Here is a 22,314-nt window from a genome sequence, read left to right as displayed (position 1 = left end):
ACCTCAGCTCACTCGATGTGATTCATGTTCGCCGCCTCAAAACACGCGCGTAAAGTATGTAAATAGATTCTATTCTATAAAGGAACCCCAAAGGAATGACCAACTCTTATGTCTATTATTTCGTTTAAAAGTGCGTAGTTGTCCTGAAACGATAATCATTGGTGGCGGCGTATTCGTTAGGTGATAACATTGGATGTTGGTGTTTGAATTCGAAAAACACATGAAACGGTTGAATTTCCCACCAGTCACGTTCATTTGCATATTTGGGGGATTGCATGCAGCCTTTCCTTTGTCTTGTATTTCATTTCTCATAATGTAATAAAACTCTAGAGCTCTTTCTTCTATGAAAGAGCCATCCAAAGGGGGGGGGATGAAATATCATAGCTGTTGAGGCTTGTCTTCAAGCGCAAGCACATTTGTGGCGAACAGATGTCGACTCTGGGCGCAGGACTGCCCTCAAACGAGCGCAACGTATGCATATATATATTACATATCAACTAGATTAATATGCTACTACAGATAAAGATACGTATTGTCAACATACAAACGATTAAAGTTATACATGACTGTGTATTCCTGATCAGACAAGACTAACGACACAGGAGCGATCGGAATACTGTGTAATTCAAATGTATGTACGTACGTTCTAGATTTAGACGTACAAAAACAGATGTCGAGAACACCACGCAAGACCCAAAACAACAAATTCGCAAATTTCTAGTCGAGGTGAGGCCAAATAGTACTATGGGGTCTTATTACTCGCTAGTAGGCCTATACGGTGCCCCGATACATTTCTTGACGGATGATTTTTGTTCAATCCCTTTATACCTTGGAGGCCAGTTGAACGGTAAACAAGTTCCCTTGTCTGGTGATCTCTTAATTAACAATTCCCAGTTCCACGGTAGAAACATCCTGGAGCTTTGACCCCAGCTCAAGGAGAGGAGGAGGAATTCCACTCCAAGCTGCTCCCTTATCTGCTCCCTCAAGGTAGTATGGCTCTTTTGTCCCTGGGACAAGATATTGTTCGGCCTGGCCCGACCCACTTTTATTAGGGTCGAATATATACTTCCATGACAAAGATTGATCTTGCGAAAACTTCCAGGCATATTTGCTGTTGGCGAGTTTGATGTCTAATGGGATATTATCTAAAGCGTCTTGGTAATCCTCGACAGTAATTCCGGGATCTGCTTCCGGTTGATGCATAGTGGCTTCACACCTACAGTCTACAAAGTCTACTGTTAGTTGTTGATCATAAGTACCACTATACGAGGTGCATAGATATCGAATGTTCAATACTCACTATACCACATTTCGCACTTCATAGGGAATACGTGGGTAAAGCACCGGTAGGGCTTACTAATTCGTTCGTTTCGTTCCTTAGATGTTGATGCTATCATTTTGCCTGTGCTATCACATAGACAGTTCATGCAAATTTTGCGCAGAGTATTCGACCTTACGTGAGCCAGGTGAGGTTTCATATTACGAAAAACTGGCCTCCTTTTGTGACTAATCTCCGGATATCTCGAAGGGTCTAGTTCCGTCGCAATCATTCTAAAATGGGACGGGCATACTACGGACCACGAGAAAAATATGGTACTGGATATGGCTCTTTTCTCCTCCGTCGTACTATTCTTTAGGGCGGGTATTTTGACGAGAGATGTCTCGTTCCAGGATAGGGCTAGTGGCTTAAATTCTGTACCTTGTCCTGTCGTAGAATGCTTCGTTGCATGTGGATTTAAGGGACTGTTCGTTGGTGATTCTCCGGGTGGGAGGGTTTCGCTATTCACGGATAATTCTGGCCCGTGGTTTCCGACCGCCGCCATCAAGCCTCCTGGGATTGCATACCCTACCAATAGTATAAGGAATAAGACGCTCGATTTCGTGCGCATTTTATAATTTAGGGTTATTGAATGTCTATCCTTCTTTCTGGAGGGACTTCGGGTGCTGGTTTCGACTGCGAGCTAAGCAGATCAAATAGAAAGAAATATTTTAACTAATCGTGCAATGTAGAAAGATTCGATCTAAATGGAGAACTGTCCGCTGATAGCCTAAAATGATTGAAGAACTTCGCCGTGATGTGAATCATTAAATAGCACATATTGGAACCCCCGCCGTAGGCGAGGAAGAAAGAACAGTAGATGGCGCCCCGAGTCTTAAGCTAAAAGTTGGAGTGTTCCAAAATAGCAGCTGCGCAGTTCTGTGGTGAATCCATGAACAGTTAGGCTTTGCCATGGAGTTTGTTGTCGCTCCAAAAGCAACAGATCTAGATCACCTTGCCTGAATTTATAGGGATGCGGTTTTTTTCCCCTTGCATGTAAACGGTATCGGTAGGCTTCTTGGGGGTCAAGTATTTGATAGGTTGGTAGGAAAGGTTAGATGTAGTTTCAAGATATGCTGAAAGTTGGAGGTACGCCGAAGCACCCACATACGCTTAGACGACATGGTAATGCAACATGTTGCATACAAGAGAATGCTACGGGAAGGCCTCTTAAGATCTTCTGAAGTGGCATTTCCAAGCAAAATTTAATCGCATTTCTGGATCCGTGGATGTTCGACGCCTGTACTGGAGTTGGCCCTTTGGGAAGGTACTTGTCTTAGGCGGATCGGAGTTGCTTGAAATATGGTGAAGTATTAGTTTAGTTTTGAGGTGAAGTATCTACATAAGTACATATGTATATACGAATAAGCCGTCATGGTTCGGTGATGTGAATACGATCAATGGTATACCGATCCAATTTCTTTCTAGCTACGCTTAAACTTGAGTCCTCTGGATTGACTCAACTCGCTCCTGGGTGTATGGTCCGAACATACTTAGGCAAATGTATTTCTTGAAATTCGCCCCCCCGAGTTCGGATGCGCAGCTATGTTTTGGCGCAGCTTTGTCTATGCATCAGGGTTGAAAGGGCGAATCTGGGCTGATGGCGTTCTTGCAACATGTTGATAAAGTTGCTGTGCCTGTCGACGTACGTACGCGTGCCCGCCCCCAGCATTGTTGGACTTGGTAATCGATGACTTTGGCCACGGCAGATCGGTGACCTTACCATTAGGATATCTACAATTGTACAACCACGGGTTGTCTAAAGTTGAAGGGGCAGTGGTAGGAAGTGCCGAACATTTTTGTCCAAGAATCTTATTGGATAATAAAGTCCGGTCCCAAATTGTCTCAACACGACACAACCAATGCGATGCATCAATGTTTGCCTGCTCAATTGATCAAACGAGCATCGAGATTGTGACTTCACAAATAATTTGAACTAGCAGAGCCCCTCTTATCGAGGGTGAGCGCGTGAATTTTGGAAAGCTGCATCGGTTGGGAGGAACAGAGGCTGAGATCGGTATTTTCGAACCATCCTAGGATCCTAGCTTCGTGTAGCAGATGGCCTCATGTTCAAGATCCGAAATAGTCTACTAGGTGTAACAGTAAATGGACGCTGGAAACAAGACTAGGTGTATACATGTGCTTATACTCGGTTCTGCATTCTGCCGTAAACTCGTATTATGTACCAGTACCATCCAAGCCGATGTTTGGATCGTACTATTACAGCCTCATGATTTCAACGAGGGAAGCAGTCGAGACTGATCTGTAGCACAACCTCACAGGGGGCCAAATCTGCCGTCTTGTATTATTTGGGAAACGGAAAGCGGAAACCTACATCGTAGGCTCTTGGGAACGCCATGGTGAATCCTAAAATTAACGGGAAATAGGAAAAGCAAAAGAGGGGGTAGAGAAAAAGAAGGAAAGAAAGGAAGGAAAGAAAGAAGGAAGGAAAGAAAGAAGGAAAGAAAGACAAAACCATTCGGTTTGTCAATCGAGAGCACTGCCGGCATTGGCCCCCCCCTTCGCGAATAAATCCAATACACTGTTTTAGCACACCCGTGGTACCATCGATGGATCCGGCAGCTGGTTTGTTTGTAACATACATCCTCGTCATGCTGAACCCGGGTATCCATCAAAGCAAAGTAGATCTGTGGGATCCGGACGGTACTGTACTGTACTGCCTGTTTCATGATGGAATATATATTAATGACGAATAGACATTGTTGACGCCGACACACGTGTACACGTGTAAATCAGGCTGAATACTTTTAATTTGATCAATGCTGATACCGTATACACTTGCCACAGAAAAAACAGACAAGTATACTCATATAAAATACCTTCGAACTCGTATATAGATTGGGATTCAGGAATCTAAATATGTTGCCGATTGGTGGTGATAGCCTTGCGAGCCTTGAGGCACAGTTGAGGAGTCTGGCGATGCATATAAAGCAACCCTGGGGCGTAATTCTATAGCCTGGGCAGCTCGTCATCACCATGCGTCATCATGGTCCTTGGGCTCCTTGTATACTACTCAGATATCCGTAAAGATGGAGCCCAAAGTTGAAAATCAAAAGTTGGGAGCGCGGAAGGCTGAGATGTCACAAGTTCTCCTTAGGCTGATATATAACAGGCCCTTCCGTCCGTTATCCATCCGTCCCAATTGCCAACGCCTTTCGGTGACTATTTGATCAACTTCTACCCGTAGAATCCAACCCGGGAGCCACTTTCGAACAAGCGCCCCTTGCTATCCTAACGGGCCATGGCATCCGGTTTATTCCCTTCCGTAAGAAACAGATGCGGTACAGTCCAACAGCTCCATATTAGGAAATCAAGCAACCAAGCGTGTATGAGATACCATCCCGACAAAAGCGTATTGTGTAACGATTGATCGATTATATTCCCATCGCCATGGTAGCCGGTCTACCAGATCTTCGGATGCGGCTTCCCGCGAGATTCAAGCTGCTGAGGCTGCACATCGGATTCTTCGAAATAGTTTCCCTTTTTCCCTTCTGGTCTTTTCACCAAATTAGGCCAGCGGAGGTACTTAGAGTGATCAGACATTAGGGACTGATCAAGGTATAAAACTCGTTCCTGGAAGCATTCGGCATCTTCATACTTTTCCAAGCAGAGATTCAACAAATACCAAACATCTCTAAGATAACAAGCCTCTTTTTTTACCTCTAAGACTATATATAGTACTCCTCTAAATCTTACCACATCAGATTCTACCAAGATGAACAATATTTTGAATAAACTTCTATCTGCATCTACGGATCCCCTCCAAAACAATCATGAGCTCATCAAGATCCCACTCTTCGTATTACTGATAGGATCTGTTGTGGCGTCCGCGATCATTTACTTGCGTGCACTGAGGCGCCGGAGAGCCGCAAACCAAGATATAGGTGGCTATTACCCCCTCCCACCAAATCAACAGCTTTAACTTATGGATGTGACAAACTGATTTTGTGCTTGGATAGAACTGGGGGAACAAGGCTTGGGGAATCGCGATCGGGCTGCTTCGTCGACAACAGAATCAACACAGACTAGAGCCGTGGCTGATCTGAACGTCGGCACTGGAGCTGAATTTACGGCCGGAGCTGAGATAAGTCGATGTGAAGCTGAAGCCGGTGATGATTTTGAGGGCGGAAATGAACATGGGTTTGCGGACGGGGTTGAAGCATGCGCTTAGATCCGAGGATATCTCATCAATTCACAAGCAATTGTGCATGTGGTGTTGTTGGTGTTCACTGGCATGCCTCGGAATTCAGTCGGGCTCAAGAGGGTAAACGTGGTGGATTTTCGTTTTGGGCTTTTGAAAATTTATTTCTTTTTGCTTTCTCGAGATCGATCTCTTTTCACTTTTCACTTACAATCGTATGTTACCTATCAATCAGTACGTAGTACTGTTTTTCCTGCTATAACTATACAGTATTCTTCTCCTCCTACTACCCCCCTTCTTGTCGGTTATATATCCCCAAGCAATATTATTTCGTTTATTCAACGTCATAGCTAGCTTGAGTACTTCTGTTGGTGTTTTTGATACGAATGTTAGAAGTCAGGCATATGTGAATCAGCAAATATAGGATTAAGCCCAGCCGTCTATAGTTGCTCATATTTTAGATGTACCCTTGTCAGTCTGTGTATTAGGTCGGATAGAAGTATATATTTAACCTGAAATTTATTTTAAGAAGCCAAGTAGGGGAACTATCAAAGATATATATATATATATATATGAATATGGCGGCATTATGGTCGATAGCGAGCGACAGGAACCGCTAGTTTTGATTAACCCCATTCCGGTTTCTAGCAGACATCATAAAAGGAGCTGGGGGAAGCTCTCTGATATTATTTTGTCAATTTTGGTTTCAAAATTTTATCTATAGCCTAGGAACGATGCCAGTCAATCCTGTGAATTGAAGAGCGGTCGAGTGAACAGTATGAATTTTTGAGAGTATGTATCATACCCTTTGGCAAAATATATATCAAAAACCCACCGTTATATTAATAAATTTCAGGTAATATACAAAATTTAAGAGACTAGTGTGATACCATGATCAATATTCCTTAAAGCAATTCAACCGACCCCATTTCCACTTTTTCTTGCTTTTCCGAACCTCTTTCTCCTTCTCCTCCTGCCATCGTTTCCTCTCTTCCTCTTCCTTTTCTTCTTCCTCCTGTCGTCTATGCGTTTTTTCTTTTTCATCCTGGTGCAGCAACTTCCTTTCTTCTTGTTGTCTTTGCAGCCTTCTTTCTTCTTCCTCTTCACGCAACTTCCGTTCCGTTTCCTGATGTCGCAACATTAGCTCTTTTTCTTGCACCCTTTTTTCTTCCTGATCTCGAAACTCCCGCTCTAATTCTTCTTTTTGCAATTTCTCTTTTAATTCTTCTTCTCGCTGTTTCCTTTTTTCTTCCTGTTCTCGCAGCTTCCTCTCTTCCTCTTCTCGTAAACTCTTTCTTTCTTCCTCTTCTCGTAGTTTCTTCCTTTCTTCCTCTTCTCGTAAACTCTTCCTTTCTTCCTCTTCTTGTAGTTTCCTCTTTTCTTCCTCCTCTCTTAGTTTCTTCTTTTCTTCCTCTTCTTGTAGTTTCCTCTTTTCTTCCTCCTCTCGTAGTTTCTTCTTTTCTTCCTCCTCTCTTAGTTTCTTCCTTTCTTCCTCATCTCGTAGTTTCTTCCTTTCTTCCTCTTCTTGTAGTTTCCTCTTTTCTTCCTCCTCTCTTAGTTTCCTCTTTTCTTCCTCTTCTCTTAGTTTCTTCCTTTCTTCCTCCTCTCTTAATTTCTTCTTTTCTTCCTCCTCTCGTAGTTTCTTCCTTTCTTCCTCTTCTCGTAGTTTCCTCTTTTCTGCCTCTTCTCTTAGTTTCTTCCTTTCTTCCTCCTCTCGTATCTTTCTTTCTTCTTCTTCTTCTTCTTCTTGTAGCTTCCTCTTTTCTTCCTCTTCTCGTAACTTTCTTTCTTCTTCTTCTTCTTGTAGTTTCCTCTTTTCTTCCTGTTCTCGTAGTTTTCTTTTTGCTTCCCGTTCTTGTAATTTTCGCTCTTCTTCCCGTTCTTGCAATTTTCGCTCTTTTTCCTGTTCTTGTAGCTTCCGCGCTTCTTCCCGTTCTTGTAACTTTCGTTCTACTTCTTTTTCTCTCAATCTCTGCTCTCTTTCTTGCTGTTGTAGCTTCTGTTCTTCTTGCTCTCTCAGCTTCTGAGCCGCTTCCTGCTCCCTCAGCTTCTGAGCCGCTTCCTGCTCTCTTAGCTTCTGAGCTGCTTCCGCCTCTCGCAATTTTCGAGCTGCCTCTAGCTCTAGCAGTTTTTGCTCTTGTTGCCTCTGTAGCCTCCTTTCCTCTTCTTGGTTTCGCAATACCTGTTCTAGCTGCTCTCTTAATTTCCGCTCAGCTTCCTTCTCTTGTATTTTCCGTTCTGCTTCCTTTTCTTGCAGTCTCTGCTTTGCTTCTTGCTCTCGTAGCTTTCGTTCCGCCTCTTGCTCTCGTATTATCCTTTCTTCTTCCCGTAACTTCCTTGCTTCCTCTCGCCGGATTTCCTCTTCTTTCTGTCTTTGTCGGAACTCCTCATCTATTTTGCGAATGGCTTGATTTCTAAATTCAGCTGCTTCAAGGGTATGATAGTGATCCGGCCCAACGAGGCTTGAAAATCCTTCCTCTGCACGGGCAAGGAGTTCGAATGCCTCCTGGTGTTTCGCCTGGTATATCAAAATCTTACCCATCGACAATTCCGTCCAAAGAGCCTCAACGTAACATGTTTTGCCTTGCTTCTTTTCATAGCTCTTGAAAACTTGCCCATATATATCTAGCGCTGTTTCGTAGTCTCCCTCGAGAGCATGTATGCTGGCGGTACAGGACTTTGCCGCAAGGAGTAATTCGCTGCCTTCGCCCTGTTCCTTTTGGTACCCAAGCTCCACTTCCTTTGACCATTGTAAAGCCTCCTTATATTGACCTTGATCTCTTAACAGTCCAGCAATTTTTTCTGCTATCTGTATTTCTCCATCGACTCTCATTGGCAATCTCCTGAGACCTACGTACGCCTTTCGGTATAGTTTCTCCGCCTCGTTATATCTTTCCAAACACACCAACACATCCGCTAGATTGGAGAATGTACGAAGAACCCAAGGGTGGTCTTCTCCTACCCCAAACATGCTTTCAAGTTGTTCCAGCACCCCCCCATATTGTGCGAGGCATTCTTCGTACTGCCCTAGTCTTTCGTAAATACAAGCGATTCCGCTCTTGCTCCTAAGCGTCGAATAGTGATTTTCGCCCAGTATATGTGCTCTGGTTTCGTAAGCGAGTTTATAATACCTCAGAGCTTCGTCGTAGGATCCTTGTGCTTCAAGAATTGTGGCGATATTGTCAATTATTTCCAGGACCGAGGGATGGTATTTTCCAAGCCTCTTTTCTTTCTCCTCCTGGACTTGTTCTAGTAGGTCTAGGGCTTCCACATATTCCGCAGAGCTGATAAGTGCGCCGGCAAGCTGGTGTCGCGTCTCTAGTGTTTGAGGGTGGAGATATCCTATCTTCTCCTCTTGCCGTTCTAAAACCCACCTGTATCTTGCTATGGACTCAGAGTAATCTCCCCTTGCTCGAAGTATGGCAGCGATATGAGTGGTGATGATAAGCGACTCCGAACTATCATTCCCACCTTGAGATTTTGTTCCGTCGAGCGCTCGTGTACACCATCTCAACGCTTTGTCGTATTCGCCTTGCAGTCTGAGACTTACTCCAAGGGCATCCATCATTTTCAGCTCGAGACAGGAAGGGTGCCCAGTTGCATTTTGAAGGCTTCGTTCGTATATGGCGCTTGACTTGGGTATATTACCTAGGTTGGTATACATCCGTGCAAGATTATAAGCGATTCTCTTGCTCTTGTCGTTAACTGCGGCGCCGCTTTGGGGGGCTAGATACTTGAAGAAGATTTCTGAGCAGCATTCGATATGCGGAAGAATGCGGTACTGGTACGCTGACTGAGATTGAGTTCGCCCATCCCCAAAAACGAAGGTAGAGGTAACGATGTTGACGACGAGGAGAGAGTTCTTGAAAGTTGCGTTGTCTGTATAGTCTCGGACCCACCGGTGCACTAAGGGGTGGATATAATAGCCATTATCGTGCCTTTCGCTAATGAGACGGAGAGATAGTAGCTCTCCTATAGTTTTGTTTAAGGCATTTCGAGTTGCTAAGAATTGACAGTCAGATTAGGGACGACTTAATAATGGCTAATTGCATAGGAAAGTTCTAATTTCGGGTAAAGCTAGCACTCACATCCCATCCAGTTCACGACCTCCCGACCCGCTTCGAGAAATTTATAAGGGATATCTTCATTCCCCATCAAAGATAGCAATTGAATCATATTCTTTGCCTCCCGAGTCAACTTCCGGAACGATATTTCGCAAACAGCATGAATTTTGCCAAGACGTTCTTTGAGATTCCCTTCGAGGCTTTCCGCATATGAGTTAAATGGCACCGAGTATTTGCGTATATAGGCACCAATAAGCTCTATCGCGAGCGGAAGCTTGCCTACCGAGTCGACGATAGCGAGAACAGTTTGGTGCTCTAGGTATGTTAGTGACACCGAATATGTTAGAATAGCAGTTAGAAGCGACATCGACGAACCTTCCGTTGTGGCCCTTTTTCCTGAGATCTGATGAAGCAATTCCACAGCCTCTTGTTGTTCCATACCTGCGAACATTTCAATGTCCGTACACGAGCCGTAGGAGTTCTGTAGTCGGCTTGTGATAAGAACATGTCCGATATCAACAGGCAATAGACTATCGAGAACCTCTGCACAAGCCGCCGGGTCATCGTAGTTGTCTAGTATAAGTAGCCATCTTGAGTTAGACCCGCGGCACAGCCAGTGGTTGAGACATTTGATAGGCGATGACTCGATCGCCGCTCCCATCAGGGTTTCATCAGATGCAATGCCCTTGCCATCGAGACCTAGAGAGTGAGCAATGCGAAAGTAAGTTTGATTCGAGTCTTCCAGTGTATCCGTATCCGCATTTCTGGTGTTAACATTGATGATAGACCATATCGCCTGCCTAGCACTCTTTTCTAGTTCTATCTTGCTTGTGGCGTTGAGCCAAAAGATTGCAGAGTATTCGTTCGAGTATCTATATGCGTATTCAAGAGCCGTATGTGTTTTCCCACTTCCATCAAGGCCGCATAAAGATACTACTCTGCGACCGAGGCTGTGAACTAGAGGTTCAATTGAAGAGTTGCTTGACCAGAAAGATCTCCGAATTTTCGCAAATATATCCTCCCTTCCCTTGAAATTGAGATCTCTTGAAGTCGGGAGGCCGAGAGGAACATGGTATTCCTCTGGTTCTATGCCAGAGTCAGCACAGTTCTATGAACTGTTTGAACGCTCCCAAAGGGTATCCGTCAGAATATCATGCGTAATAGAAGTCATTTATTGCCCGCCAAAGACGCACAAGTTTTTAAAGAAGGCAGAAGTCTGCAGCTGTCTTTTGGATACAAGAGGGAACTCGGATAGTAGGAGATCTTTGATGATACTTACTCCATAAATCATTTATTCCTGTCGATAGAGGCTCAATTGTGTATAAAAGCTCCCGCGCGAGAGCGGCTGCCGCCGTCGCAGCATAAGGCTGCCATGTCCTATTTTTATGAGAGTCGGCGTAGTCGCTGATGCCTCGCACAATCAAGTAAAGCTTGTCGCCCATGGCACCGAAGGCTTCTGTTTCGATACAAAGAGCATCGTGAAACCGTCTAGATAGCTGGTCTCTCGTATTCGATTTTTTGATACCAGAATTTCCTGACAAAATTGTTCCCAGATGGAATACTAGATCTTTAGTATTCCTTTTGGGTCGATCCACCAAGCGGTAAAGGTCGCACATTGAACATGCGCTGCCGCCGACAATATGGTTATATGTCGACTCGTACAAGTGATCTTTTTCTAGGCCTGGGTGTGAGTATCGACTCCTTTTGAGATGTTCGGCGAATTCTGTTCTTCCGTTAGAATGATTCTTTTGTAATGTTGTAAGTGCATTTAACAGGCGGCGGTCTGGTTTATCGAGGCTCCCTATATGCTCATCCTCGCCTATTTCCAGTCTTTGAAAGTTGCATTGGACAATAGATGGAATTCCGGGTCGTTTATTCCAGCCAACGACAACGTCACCTAGATGAATATCATCTTGGGAATCTTCAGGAATCGGGTCACGGGGTATACCGCTACCGATTCCTATGAATAAATATATTCGCATATTTGGAAAGTTCCGAGATAGTGGTTGCACAAGCTTCGTGGTGGAGCTTGTCCTTGGTATGCCGGGTGGCATACACGCGATCACAATATTATGTCCGCTGATAGAGCCGTAGGTGTATAAATTCTCGTCGTCAGAGGGTAATTCGCATTTTTTATGCCGGACGTCCAGCATTGATCTGGCGGCTATCAGCTCGCTCTCCGGTAGAGAACAGAGCCACCCGATAGTGTACTCTTTGCGGGAAAGCTGTATGCGATCCTCCATGGCGCGAAAGGGAAACGCTGAAAAGCCGTATTTTATTACTATTACTATCTGGAAATACCCGTAAACCCGCCACCGAGACGACTTTGGTCGTGTTAGTTAGTTATCTGAATCGCAGACCAGAACCAGTATTTATTTCTTCAGTCAATTAATCAATCAATATAATTGTGGACTAGGCCTGACCTGCACAACGTCCAAATGTAAGTGCTAAAAAAGTTTTTTCTGCTGGAATTTGTCGGAGAGAAATCGTGAAAATCAAAGAAACCGTCGTGAAATTGAACTGCGGAGCTCGCAATTCATAAATTAAATATTCTTCGGCCAGCCTGAAGTTGATTGATGCATGATTCTGCTAAGATATATGCAGGTTGTGTTGTAAACTGCACTGTACACACACCAGCTGCAGCTTTGCACTCCAATCATGAGCCTTGGTTCCTCACCTTCGGGTCATTCCCCATCCCGCGCCACGTGCACCTACATGATGTTCGCTGGAAGAAGTCGATCTGGAGCCCATCCGATACCATATTGTCACCAAACGAAATTTTGATCGCGGGGGCGCCGCAGAGCCAACCTGTGCTAAATGATATGCATGGAGGCTGGTATGTATGATGCCAGATGATATAATGATTCGGGAAGCTAAACTTTCAACCCAGGCGTCAGACACGAAGCACGAATATATGTCTCAATGTCTTGGGTAAATAGAGTATCTATGTAAGGTGGAGGTTTTTCTTCTTTCTTTTTTTTTGTTTTTCTCTCTCCTACCCGGGTCAGAATTATTCTCAAGGCTTTCACTGGTGGAAACCGGGGCATTTTATTGAGAGAATCGATCCACTGTAGCACGACTGGAGTGAGGTGTTGTGCGGAGGGGTCGTTGGGATGCGCTGGACCTGATCGTTTTAGGACAAGGAGGGCCCACTAGGCCAAATCGAACCGCCAACCAGATTTTTTCATGTTATTCTATGTATACCCACATACCTGGCAAGGTCCACAATTTCTCAGAAGGATCATGAATGGATTTGAGTAAGGAAATGGATTCGAATTCAGATAGGCTCTAAGCTAAATATCTATAACCGCATTGCGCCGAAAACAAACCATGAACACACATGTACAAGCCAGCCAATGACCCTATCCCATGTACAATTTATCGTAAGGTGCCAGCCCTGTTCTTGCATCTAGCAAAGTAACACCCGCTTTTTTTCTTGCTTCCCTGAGGACGAACAGCCACCGATACTCAATATCTAGTAGCACTTTTCGCACAAGGTCTTAATACCAGTAACACAGATGTTCTTCGAAATCATCTCGCAAGACTCAACGATCTTTTTGTCGTTTGATTGTTCGCACTTATCGGCAAGCTTGGCGGTACGAATTGTTCGCCATCCCTTTGGGCATTCACCCTTGCAGAGGGGAGCAGTGCCGAACCATTCTTGAATGCAGTGCTCTATTTGATGAAATCATTAGTTTGGGTCCAAATCGATGAGTTTTTTAGGAGAGGATTGTACATACGGCGAGTATCGACCTCGTAGCTAGTAGCAGCTGGAGAGTCGTATTTGCTTCCAGAGTCCTTCGCACCGTAATTGGCAGTGGTATCCTTGGAATCGTATCCGTTATCATAGGCCTTGTTGCTAGCAGCCTTGTTATCGTAGCCATTGTTATTAGCGGCCTTGTTATTGTAACCGTTGTTATTGGCGGCTTTATTGTCGTAGCCATTGTGGTTGGCAGCTTTGTTATCGTAGCCATTGTTATTAGAGGCCTTGTTATTGTAGCCGTTGTTGTTAGAGGCCTTGTCATTATAGGAGTTATAGTTATTTGAAGGAGCGTAGTCGTTGGAGTTGGCATTGTATGAGTCGTATACATTGGGATTGGCCATGGCGACAGACATCAAAAGAGGAGCAGCAAGAACGATGGTGCTGAAGAGTTGCATTTTGGAAGATTATTGCTGAGAAATTTGTGCAAATAAGTTTAATGTTGTTGGTCAAAGAGAATATAGTAAATTCAGAAGTAGAAATGCGTAGATCGAAACTGGACTAGATCGAATCAATCGATTGAGCCAATATAATAGAGATGTTTAAAAGTTGAATATTAAGAAAACTGTTGTAGAAGAAAGTTGATTATGGAAGGCAAATGATAGAATGTGATTGTGATGATAATGGCAAGAAAGAAGTCAAGAAGATGTAGGAAATATCGGCATTTATAGACTTCATTATGGTGCTTGTATCTAGCTGACAATTCAACAGACCACGATGTAACTACGCGCCACACCAAGGTTAGAACGTCCCACGATTGATCACACAGGCCCTAGAAAGCTGCATCTAGAAGCTCCACATCCCTGAGGTCAAGACATATGGTACCGAAACCGAGCTCTTCGTTACCTCGAAACTCTTCTAGAAGGCGACGCTTGCCTTGACTCCATGTTTTGTCGGAATATTTGAGGCGGCCCAGGAGGTGCCTTAGCGAATGAAGCGGAAAGGTGCGGCAACTTGAAAATATTCCGGTGGTATTCGAAAAAAAGGCTTGACCTTTCCAAGACCTTCAAAACCATACTGACCTGCTCAAGACGGGAGGTAACATGATTTCCTGAATTTGAAACGACGGCGGTGATGTTTCAAATGTTGTGGGCTTCTGTAACACTAGCGGCATGCCGCAGATCGACACAAATTTATGCGAATAGAGAAGTGGGCGAGTTGTTCTAGCCAATAGGAGCCGCGTATCAAACAAGGGTCCGAATACAACGCCGTCAACGCATTCTGAGAGGGTTATTGATGCACCTGCTACTTGGCAGGCCAGATTGAATCTAATACCACAATACTGCAAGGAACAACTTTAGAACGTACCACTTAATATGTAAGAGATTTTACCATGGGGATGGCGAAGCTCTTAAACCGACCAACGAGAGAGAGAGAGAGAGAGAGGAGAGAGAAAGAGAGAGAGAGAGTATGGCTAGTCTATAGTAACTTGAAACTAAATGATACCTGGACACTGATGCTCATATCAGAGCGCTTTCTACCTCATGCTTGGGTTTTTGCAGGCGGAAAAGACGTCTACATTGTTAGAGGCTCCACAAATTGCTTCAACTACTTTATCGGCTTAGCGAAAGAAGTTGTAAGACAACGTTCCCGTTTACCAACTCAATTCTGCTGTATAGGCCATTGCAGTTGGATTGGCAAGCTGAAAGTGTGTTCGCTGCCTCATCATTTTAGTAAAATTTCTTCCAAGATTTTTTCTAGATCGTTTAATGTTGGTTTCTAAGCCTCTAAATCAACGTAATGTGCCAACATATACTTCCGATTCGCTAGTTGTGATTTTATTCGTAGTGGCAATTAAGACCGCCAACAGGTGTATGCTTGGCCTAATAGTTGGATGCTACAACTATTCTGGTGGAAATGGTCATCTTAGAGTTACGGTCGCCAGCAATTGAAATACTTAATCACGTCCCGTATAGCTTGGCGAATTCGGGGTTTCTCGAAAGTGTTGGGCTGCCTATGCAAAGTGGTGGGTGTCGAACTGTAGCTATGAGATGGTGGATGATCTGACATGAAGGGCACTTAGTGTCGCCAATGTATATGCTAGTCTAGTTGTTTATGTATATGCTTAGATTATACTGCCCTCTACCTTCGACTTAGAGTACTCTTCGCTTGTAGCGATAAAAACCAAAACCAACGCCAGCGCTGTAACTAATTGACGGCGCCCATAGCAAGCACCAATGAACCACAGAGAATTAAAAAAGCGTGATTTGGATTTTCTTTAGTCAGTTAATCACAAAATCAATGCCTGGCCCCGAAACCAACTGAATACCACTTTGCAAGTACTGAAAAAGTTCGAATCAATACTACCCACCCGGTCCAAGGCTTGTTAGCTGCGCCAAGGAATAATGCTGTTGTATTTTTTGCGTTGTCTATGACAAATTTTCTGCCACATGCATTGCTTGCAATCCAAAATGCATAGCCTGTGCAGCACTTGTACCTGAGCGGTTTACACCCGAAGATCTAACTGCGATCATTTAAAACCCTTTGCACGTCAATTTCGGACCCGAGGGATAACAAAAACCCTGGCTAAAGCATCTCCTAGGTACTATGGAAAGCGAAACTGGGCCCAAAGAGCCGAAAGCTGCCAATATGCCAGCTCCTGAGGTTACCCCTGTCGATGTGGCAGCCTCCTCGGCAGAAGCTATGTCATCATCTGCAGCTGAGGATACATCAGAGAAACAGGACATTCTTTATTTCCCTCTGCGGTACACTCGAATACGAAATTACTGGGGCTTTCCCGAGCTTGCTTTCGATGATATCAACAATGACCCGCAGGAAGTCCAGGTCGAATACTGCGAATCAGACCCAAAAGTTTATGATTACTTTATCAGATGCACGTTCATAAAGCCCATTGTCGCTTTGTATGAACCAATTTCCAGAACACTCGTGCGAAGAGAAAATATTATGGAAATTAAAGATATGAAACTGCCGAACGGGCGGGACACTATATGGTCTGTGGTGTACAAAGGACCGGAAAAGCAAATGAGCTTTTGGGACAACCTCGCATGGACGTCGAAACTCATGCTGAAAGACGAGTTTAGTCCGATGCTCTATATTGAAGATTTAGAGAAAGGGAGATACAAAGATACACTTTATGATGTTTTATGGTGGTATTGGAAGGACAAGATCTTCCAGCAGAGAGATGGGGAACCGAAGCAGGCCCCACAGGCTGAGGGACAACAAAATTCTGCTGTTTGATGAAAGAGGCGAGTCATTTAATATTTACCTGTTTACGAACGTTCAGTCTTCACTGTAAAGGAGAGGGAAACATTGTATCATCGCTAGACTCTTCCGCACAGGTGATGAGATAAGGAAATCTACCTCAACCAAGGTATCTTTAGTTATAATCTTAATATATATATTTTTTCGAGAGAGGAGCTGAACAAGGAAGCGCTCGAAGAGAGTGTTGAGAAGTGATATATGCTTTTCACACCCAATGTTCGGACCCGTTGATCGATTTCTTCCGATACTAGTTTCATGTAGGATTTGGTTCGGCAGCTGTTCAATAAGCTACAATAGGAATTGTTAATACATATGCATATTCGTCTATTTGCACTTATCTTGATAAGAGCGTGACATGTTCTTGAGATAGTATCAATCCTTAATTTTTATATGACATAAGAATTTGCGAAGCTACAATATTTACCTTAGAAGCTTTAAGTAGCTTGGATTTTTAGTGAATGGTCATAGATTCTCGAATATCGAAGTACCTTCCAAGCGATAAACGTTAAACTGTTACCAACTCTCTTCCACAGTCTCTGACGATAAAATCTTACATCCCGCCCATTCTTTCGTCAGAGGTATCGGCGCCTATTTGCCATGTTAGCTCCTTCCACATAAGATCGGGGCCAAGGGTTTATGAAATAAGGTGAGGGAGACTTACCGGATAAAAATATATTTTGGAGCTTCTTGAACTGCTCATTGCTCCATCCTGGCAGCTCGCTATACTCGCTTCCCTCCGTCATTCTCGTAGGTTGTCCTCCGTATCGATTCCAGTTGGATACTGATCCCAACGATTGGATTGGCACCCCCCTTTCCTCGTATCCAGCTAACCCAGAGCCCGTATATAGTCGATGCAAGCTTGTTTCTGTTGTCTTGGCAGACTCCATTGTTCGATAATGCTCCATTCCGACTATAGGCCCCATCATGGTTCTCGGGTCAGCTAAAGTGTTTAGTCTTGCCCTAAGGGATTCCCTTGGAGTGCTTTCAAACAGGTAGTTCCCGACTCTTGGATTACTGATTGTCAAAGGTGAAATTGGCTCCTCCTGTGCATTTGAGCTGCCGTAAGCATTGTAAGGTCCTGAGGTGGATCCAGCCGGTGTGGCCGAGGCGGCGTTTATATTGTAGTATCTGAAATCGGGCGTACTCAATGCAGAAGTAGGCGATGGGGCGAGAATAGATGGGGAACTATCTCCACGGACTGGCGGCATCGCTAATCGATTACCATGAAAACCAAAATTTCCCCCATAGCCTGTTCCTGTTGCCACCTGATATTGGGGCGTGGACAAGTGACTTAAGCTATGGCCGTTGGTCTGTACTCGATGATTTCCTGACGCTTGGGTCTCTATTAGTTCATGAAGAGAGGCTTGAGTATCTTTCTTCCACTCTCCCTCTTGGGCCTCTTCAGCAGCTTCTACCAACTGCGCCAATACTGCACCCTCAATACTACTCAGACTAGAGTTAGAGTCGGCTTGGCTATCCAAAACTGGGAGCTCCTCTTCTTCATTATGTGCCTCGAGATCATGATCGGGTCCAGTCGTTAATATATTCTTATTTTCTCTCCCCCTCTTTGACTTGAGATTTTTTGAGTTCAATACGGCATTATAAGAACTAATATTACGGGCGGTGGCGGCAATCCTGAATCCCTCCGGAGTAACTGCGTGCTCCAGCAATCTCTGAATTGGACGCCCGTTCATGATGATCACATCACCATGATGAAGACGGAGCTCTAGGACATTTCGTTTAGAGGGTCTTTTAGATTCTTCAGGGGTTTGTGAGCCGGAGTGTGAGGGGTTAGAAGGCTGAAGGAGTGTTTTATCTGCATCTGAGAGTATTCCATTACAGTACTTGGCTTTAACGCGGAAGTACATCATCGCAGGAGATCCCAATGAGATAGATGAGACACATGGACCAAGATCCTCTTCACCGTCATCGTGGAACTAATAAACTTTCTTAGTAATCGATATCTGACTTAAATTCAAGAAGGGTTTCGGATAGGGTTAAAGGGGCGAATTTGGAGCTTACGTCCATCTTTTGCTCTTCAAAGTAGGCGACGTTGAGGACCTCATTCATAAGCATAGCCCCTGGGATCATGCGTGTAACATCCGTCTGGAGGGTATCCAACGCCTGTCGTACCACCTGCGGTGATTCTTCGAATGATAGACTATCGACTTCGACAATGTATTTGTACGGAGCGCCAGAGTTAAAGGAGAACTGCTGGGTCAAAAGTCTCCCCGTGACTTCATAGGGTCAATCTTAGTACTTATATATCGGGTCAGAAAATGTTGTGAACTCCAGAACTTACGTTTATGCGTCTTCAGTTCATGCCGTTTGAACGGTATTTCGACGTCTTGATACTGATCTAATAGCCAATCTGCCCCCCTTGGTAGCGCATTCCAAGTCTTGTTCGCTAATATATGAATGACTCTTCCGCACTGGAAAACATCGTAAACCATTGCTCTCCTTCCATCTGGAAGAACCATAGAACTCGATTTAATTGAAGCATCAACGACATTCTCTGGGATGGGTGGACCGGTGTATTCGGGTCTGTGTTGATCTGAAAGATCTGCCGGCACAAAATGCGATCTTTTGGGTGTAACCTCCCAGTTGCAGTTGGTACATTTCCAGCTTTTCCAGAGTTCTCGACAATTCAATTTACCGCAGTTTTGACACCACATTCCTTTCCAGAATTTTCGCTTGACATCGCGTCCGTGGCTTTCAGTTATTTCGTCTTCGATTGGAAGACTTGGACCAAGCGGGCCGGGAGGAGTTGTTGCTGCATCTGGCCATGCAGTTCGGCCGTGGAGAAAAGATTTTCTATATATGAAATGCTGAGGCGCCTTGCCCCCTCGCCCACAATGCACCTATAGAAAGTCAGCCAATCTATCGCGAATTGAACTTAGCCTATCAGACTTTATTGAACAGCTTTGACCCACCGTCCAGAATCTTTTGCAGTCTTTATTTAGACACATGGGTTCATTGTCATATATCCACGGACTATTTTGTCGACAGGTTGGACAATTGATGTACTCGATCGCTATATCTTCGGAAGTCCGTGGCGTATCTGCGGCTGCCCACCACCCTGGTTTCGAAGAGTCCAACTTCTCAAGGCGGAACTTGCATCGAATATTACCGGACTTACTGTCCCTCTCCGGCCAACAATGTGTAACTTTGAACCAATCCATGACTGCGTACCGGTGTTTCAGCTGCGCTGGGGCAGTTGGACAACGCTCACCAATAATGGCGATCAACGGTACCATTTGCTCGCAGTTATTCCGGAGGTAGGCAATAACACCTTTATCCCAAGTCTGGTCACGGACTAAACGTCTTTCACCTTCAACTTCTTCGCTATTTCCGCCTGCGTGGGAAATAATAATACTGCCATCCATGTAATCACGCTCGGATGCATGCCCATCAAGTAGGTATCCTCTCCCGAAACCTTTGGAAGCATAGCAACCACCTTGGTATGAACGAAAAGATGGCAAACTTTCACAGAGCTCTTGACGAGTCTTGATAAATATTAGCTTCATACTTATACTACTTCAGTGGGTACCCAGGTACTTACATCACACCAAACAGCCGGCTGCCCAATCGCTGGTGGTTTCTCTGGTGCAGCGAATGTTTTCGCTTGGGGAATCTTCGAATTTTTCCAAGCGGTGATCTTCCTTTTTTCAAAATTTGGATCGAATAACTTTTCAGGGGGTGCTACGCTGCTTGGTTCGTTCGCGAGTGATCCCTCCACTAGTTTTGGATTAGTGGATGTATTTGCAAAACTTGGTTTTGCCGGAGTTTCAATGCCTAGCTTAGGTCTTTGGCGTTTTGGCCGCAGATTTTGCGTCTGCTCCACAGTAAGATCGTCTTGAGGATGGATCGGCTCAGCTGCGTCTTCTATGAGCTCTGCCTTCCGTTTCGAGGAACGAGTTTGACGAATATCTTTGAGCTCACCAGTAGTCGGTGCTCCATTAGAATTACACGAAGGGTTTGTAGCACGTCGCCTGGTGATGACACCTCGTGTAGGTAGAGGTAGGCAAGCCGGGATCTTTTTTGCTTTGCTATTAGAGGCTATCCCTTCCTCAACACCCGGAATTTTTAAAGTCCTAGAGTAAGATAGTTCATAATCAATAACTGGAGTATCTATGTATGCTAACACAAGTACTTTTGACACTGGTTAGACTTAAGATCTTACCCTATCTTCTTTCGGCCTGCTGCCGCTATATTCGAAGGAGTAGGTTCGACGATAGAACCTATATCTGACAGCCTTGTCGATCGCCTAGTAAAAACTCTAGGGCTGCTTCTAAGCTCTGGTGCTGACTTTGCAGCTGTAGCTGGTTCTTCAAGAGAAACAGCTTCTAAACAAAGTTTTATGTGGTTAGTACTCGGTAATTATTCAAGATTCCAGTAAAAGTAAACTGGAGGTGAGAACTAACCTCCTTGAACGACTGAAGCCTTTTTTCTTGTAGCCACTCGGCCTGTAGCGCCTACACTTCTGGACGAAGTCACATTCTGTGTGGGTTCTTGGGCAGACAGCGGTGGTGATACTAGGCCGGTCAAGTTTCGACTTGATACTCTTTGAGTCCTAGCTTTCGGAGGTCGAATATCGCGGGGTGTATCTCCTTTTTCAGATTCCGGCGGGGATAAGGGCTCTGGCGCCACTCCTTGGAGCCGCCTGGACGAACGGCTTCCTTTCCGGTCGAGTGCCATAGCTTCTTATCAGTTTCTCGGGTTTATAAATTGTGCGTACAGCGCGAAATAGGCTTTTATGGCCGATGTATTGTGCTTTTGATTCTATATTATAGAGCGTATTGTCGGTTAAGCACCTGAACGAAGAGAATTGATACTCAAAATCGGTGAAATATTGCTCCGGCAGACAGGGGCTAGTATGATGAGTGAGTGTGTATTGGTTTAAGAGCTTCAGAAATTTTAATGATCGATCAAAGTGGTTAACGTAGTATCATATTCTACAGTTGTAGTAATTAATTACTTCTGCTATCGTGTCGAAGTTAGTTTTAGTGATAAATCCCTGATCTACAGCTAATTTTAGGGCTCGAAATCAGTCAGCGTTCCTAATGTGTATGATCCTCAAAAGCGTGGAGAGTAAATTTAGAGATTACTAAAGCTAGAGGGCGATCGCCGGGAACGATCGCAGTGGCCTTTTATACAAACGAAAGGCCTTAAAATAAATATTTTAAAGAATCGCCACAAATATGGCCATGCCATAAGGTTATCAGAGCGTGAAGCCGATAGCAGACTCTTCTTTCTTAGTCCAAATATATAAATTTGGTAGCCGTAGGCACTTTGATTTTTGATAGGACTTCAACTATTTAAATTTTAGACTAGTTAACCGCTACTATTCAGCAATTGATCGATATTTAACGCGGTCAGATCTTTACGTCTCTGCGGAATTATGCATGTTTTAGGAGACAAGAAAAAGTACTTAATTAAAATTTTGCTTATTATTACAACTGTGAATTTTGAACACCTATACTATAACCTTTGATCAATTGAGGCCTCCTACCCAGCTGACAAGTAGGTACATGCTAGAGATATTGATAGTAAATTCGGACTTCAAATCGTCTATACGTATATATATATATGTTGACAGGCTACGATCATTGAGAATAGTATAAATGTACACTACAAGCGATAAAATTGTATCCAGGGAAATTTCATAAGATATATGCTATCCCCCTATGAAAATTTATCTACAAAGTTCAAGCTGCTTGCATCTCTGCCGACATCTAGTACTGGTTGGATGCATGAAAACGTCTATATTTACGTAATTACCTCTTCG

General features: G+C 44.2%; 6 protein-coding genes across 6 annotated transcripts; 2 read left to right on the top strand and 4 right to left on the bottom strand.

The window, feature by feature from the left end:
* Positions 1–876: 876 nt before the first annotated feature.
* On the bottom strand, positions 877–1,203 carry AOL_s00078g432 (uncharacterized protein; the record flags this gene model as incomplete). Its single annotated transcript, XM_011123695.1, has 1 exon — positions 877–1,203. One exon carries the CDS (start codon positions 1,201–1,203, stop codon positions 877–879), a length of 327 nt encoding a protein of 108 aa, XP_011121997.1.
* Positions 1,204–5,054: 3,851 nt separating this feature from the next.
* Positions 5,055–5,510, top strand: AOL_s00078g431 (uncharacterized protein; the record flags this gene model as incomplete). Its single annotated transcript, XM_011123694.1, has 2 exons — positions 5,055–5,223; positions 5,299–5,510. The coding sequence occupies 2 exons, from the start codon at positions 5,055–5,057 to the stop codon at positions 5,508–5,510; spliced, it is 381 nt and encodes a 126-aa protein (XP_011121996.1).
* An 865-nt stretch (positions 5,511–6,375) lies between these two features.
* On the bottom strand, positions 6,376–11,787 carry AOL_s00078g430 (uncharacterized protein; the record flags this gene model as incomplete). Its single annotated transcript, XM_011123693.1, has 4 exons — positions 6,376–9,482; positions 9,569–9,859; positions 9,920–10,630; positions 10,824–11,787. 4 exons carry the CDS (start codon positions 11,785–11,787, stop codon positions 6,376–6,378), a joined length of 5,073 nt encoding a protein of 1,690 aa, XP_011121995.1.
* Positions 11,788–13,019: 1,232 nt separating this feature from the next.
* Positions 13,020–13,702, bottom strand: AOL_s00078g429 (uncharacterized protein; the record flags this gene model as incomplete). The annotated part of the gene is made up of 2 exons (XM_011123692.1): positions 13,020–13,219; positions 13,285–13,702. 2 exons carry the CDS (start codon positions 13,700–13,702, stop codon positions 13,020–13,022), a joined length of 618 nt encoding a protein of 205 aa, XP_011121994.1.
* Positions 13,703–15,851: 2,149 nt separating this feature from the next.
* AOL_s00078g428 (uncharacterized protein) lies at positions 15,852–16,502 on the top strand (the record flags this gene model as incomplete). The annotated part of the gene is made up of 1 exon (XM_011123691.1): positions 15,852–16,502. The coding sequence occupies one exon, from the start codon at positions 15,852–15,854 to the stop codon at positions 16,500–16,502; it is 651 nt and encodes a 216-aa protein (XP_011121993.1).
* Positions 16,503–17,076: 574 nt separating this feature from the next.
* Positions 17,077–21,224, bottom strand: AOL_s00078g427 (uncharacterized protein; the record flags this gene model as incomplete). The annotated part of the gene is made up of 8 exons (XM_011123690.1): positions 17,077–17,114; positions 17,188–18,463; positions 18,549–18,763; positions 18,829–19,387; positions 19,460–20,032; positions 20,089–20,620; positions 20,710–20,872; positions 20,951–21,224. 8 exons carry the CDS (start codon positions 21,222–21,224, stop codon positions 17,077–17,079), a joined length of 3,630 nt encoding a protein of 1,209 aa, XP_011121992.1.
* Between the last annotated feature and the right edge of the window lie 1,090 nt (positions 21,225–22,314).

The sequence above is a fragment of the Orbilia oligospora genome (genome assembly GCF_000225545.1).
Source record: "Orbilia oligospora ATCC 24927 unplaced genomic scaffold scaffold00078, whole genome shotgun sequence".
Classification (NCBI taxonomy): Eukaryota; Fungi; Ascomycota; class Orbiliomycetes; order Orbiliales; family Orbiliaceae; genus Orbilia; species Orbilia oligospora.
The sequence above is the reverse complement of the archived record's forward strand: the minus strand, read 5'-3'. Positions and strand labels throughout refer to the sequence as shown.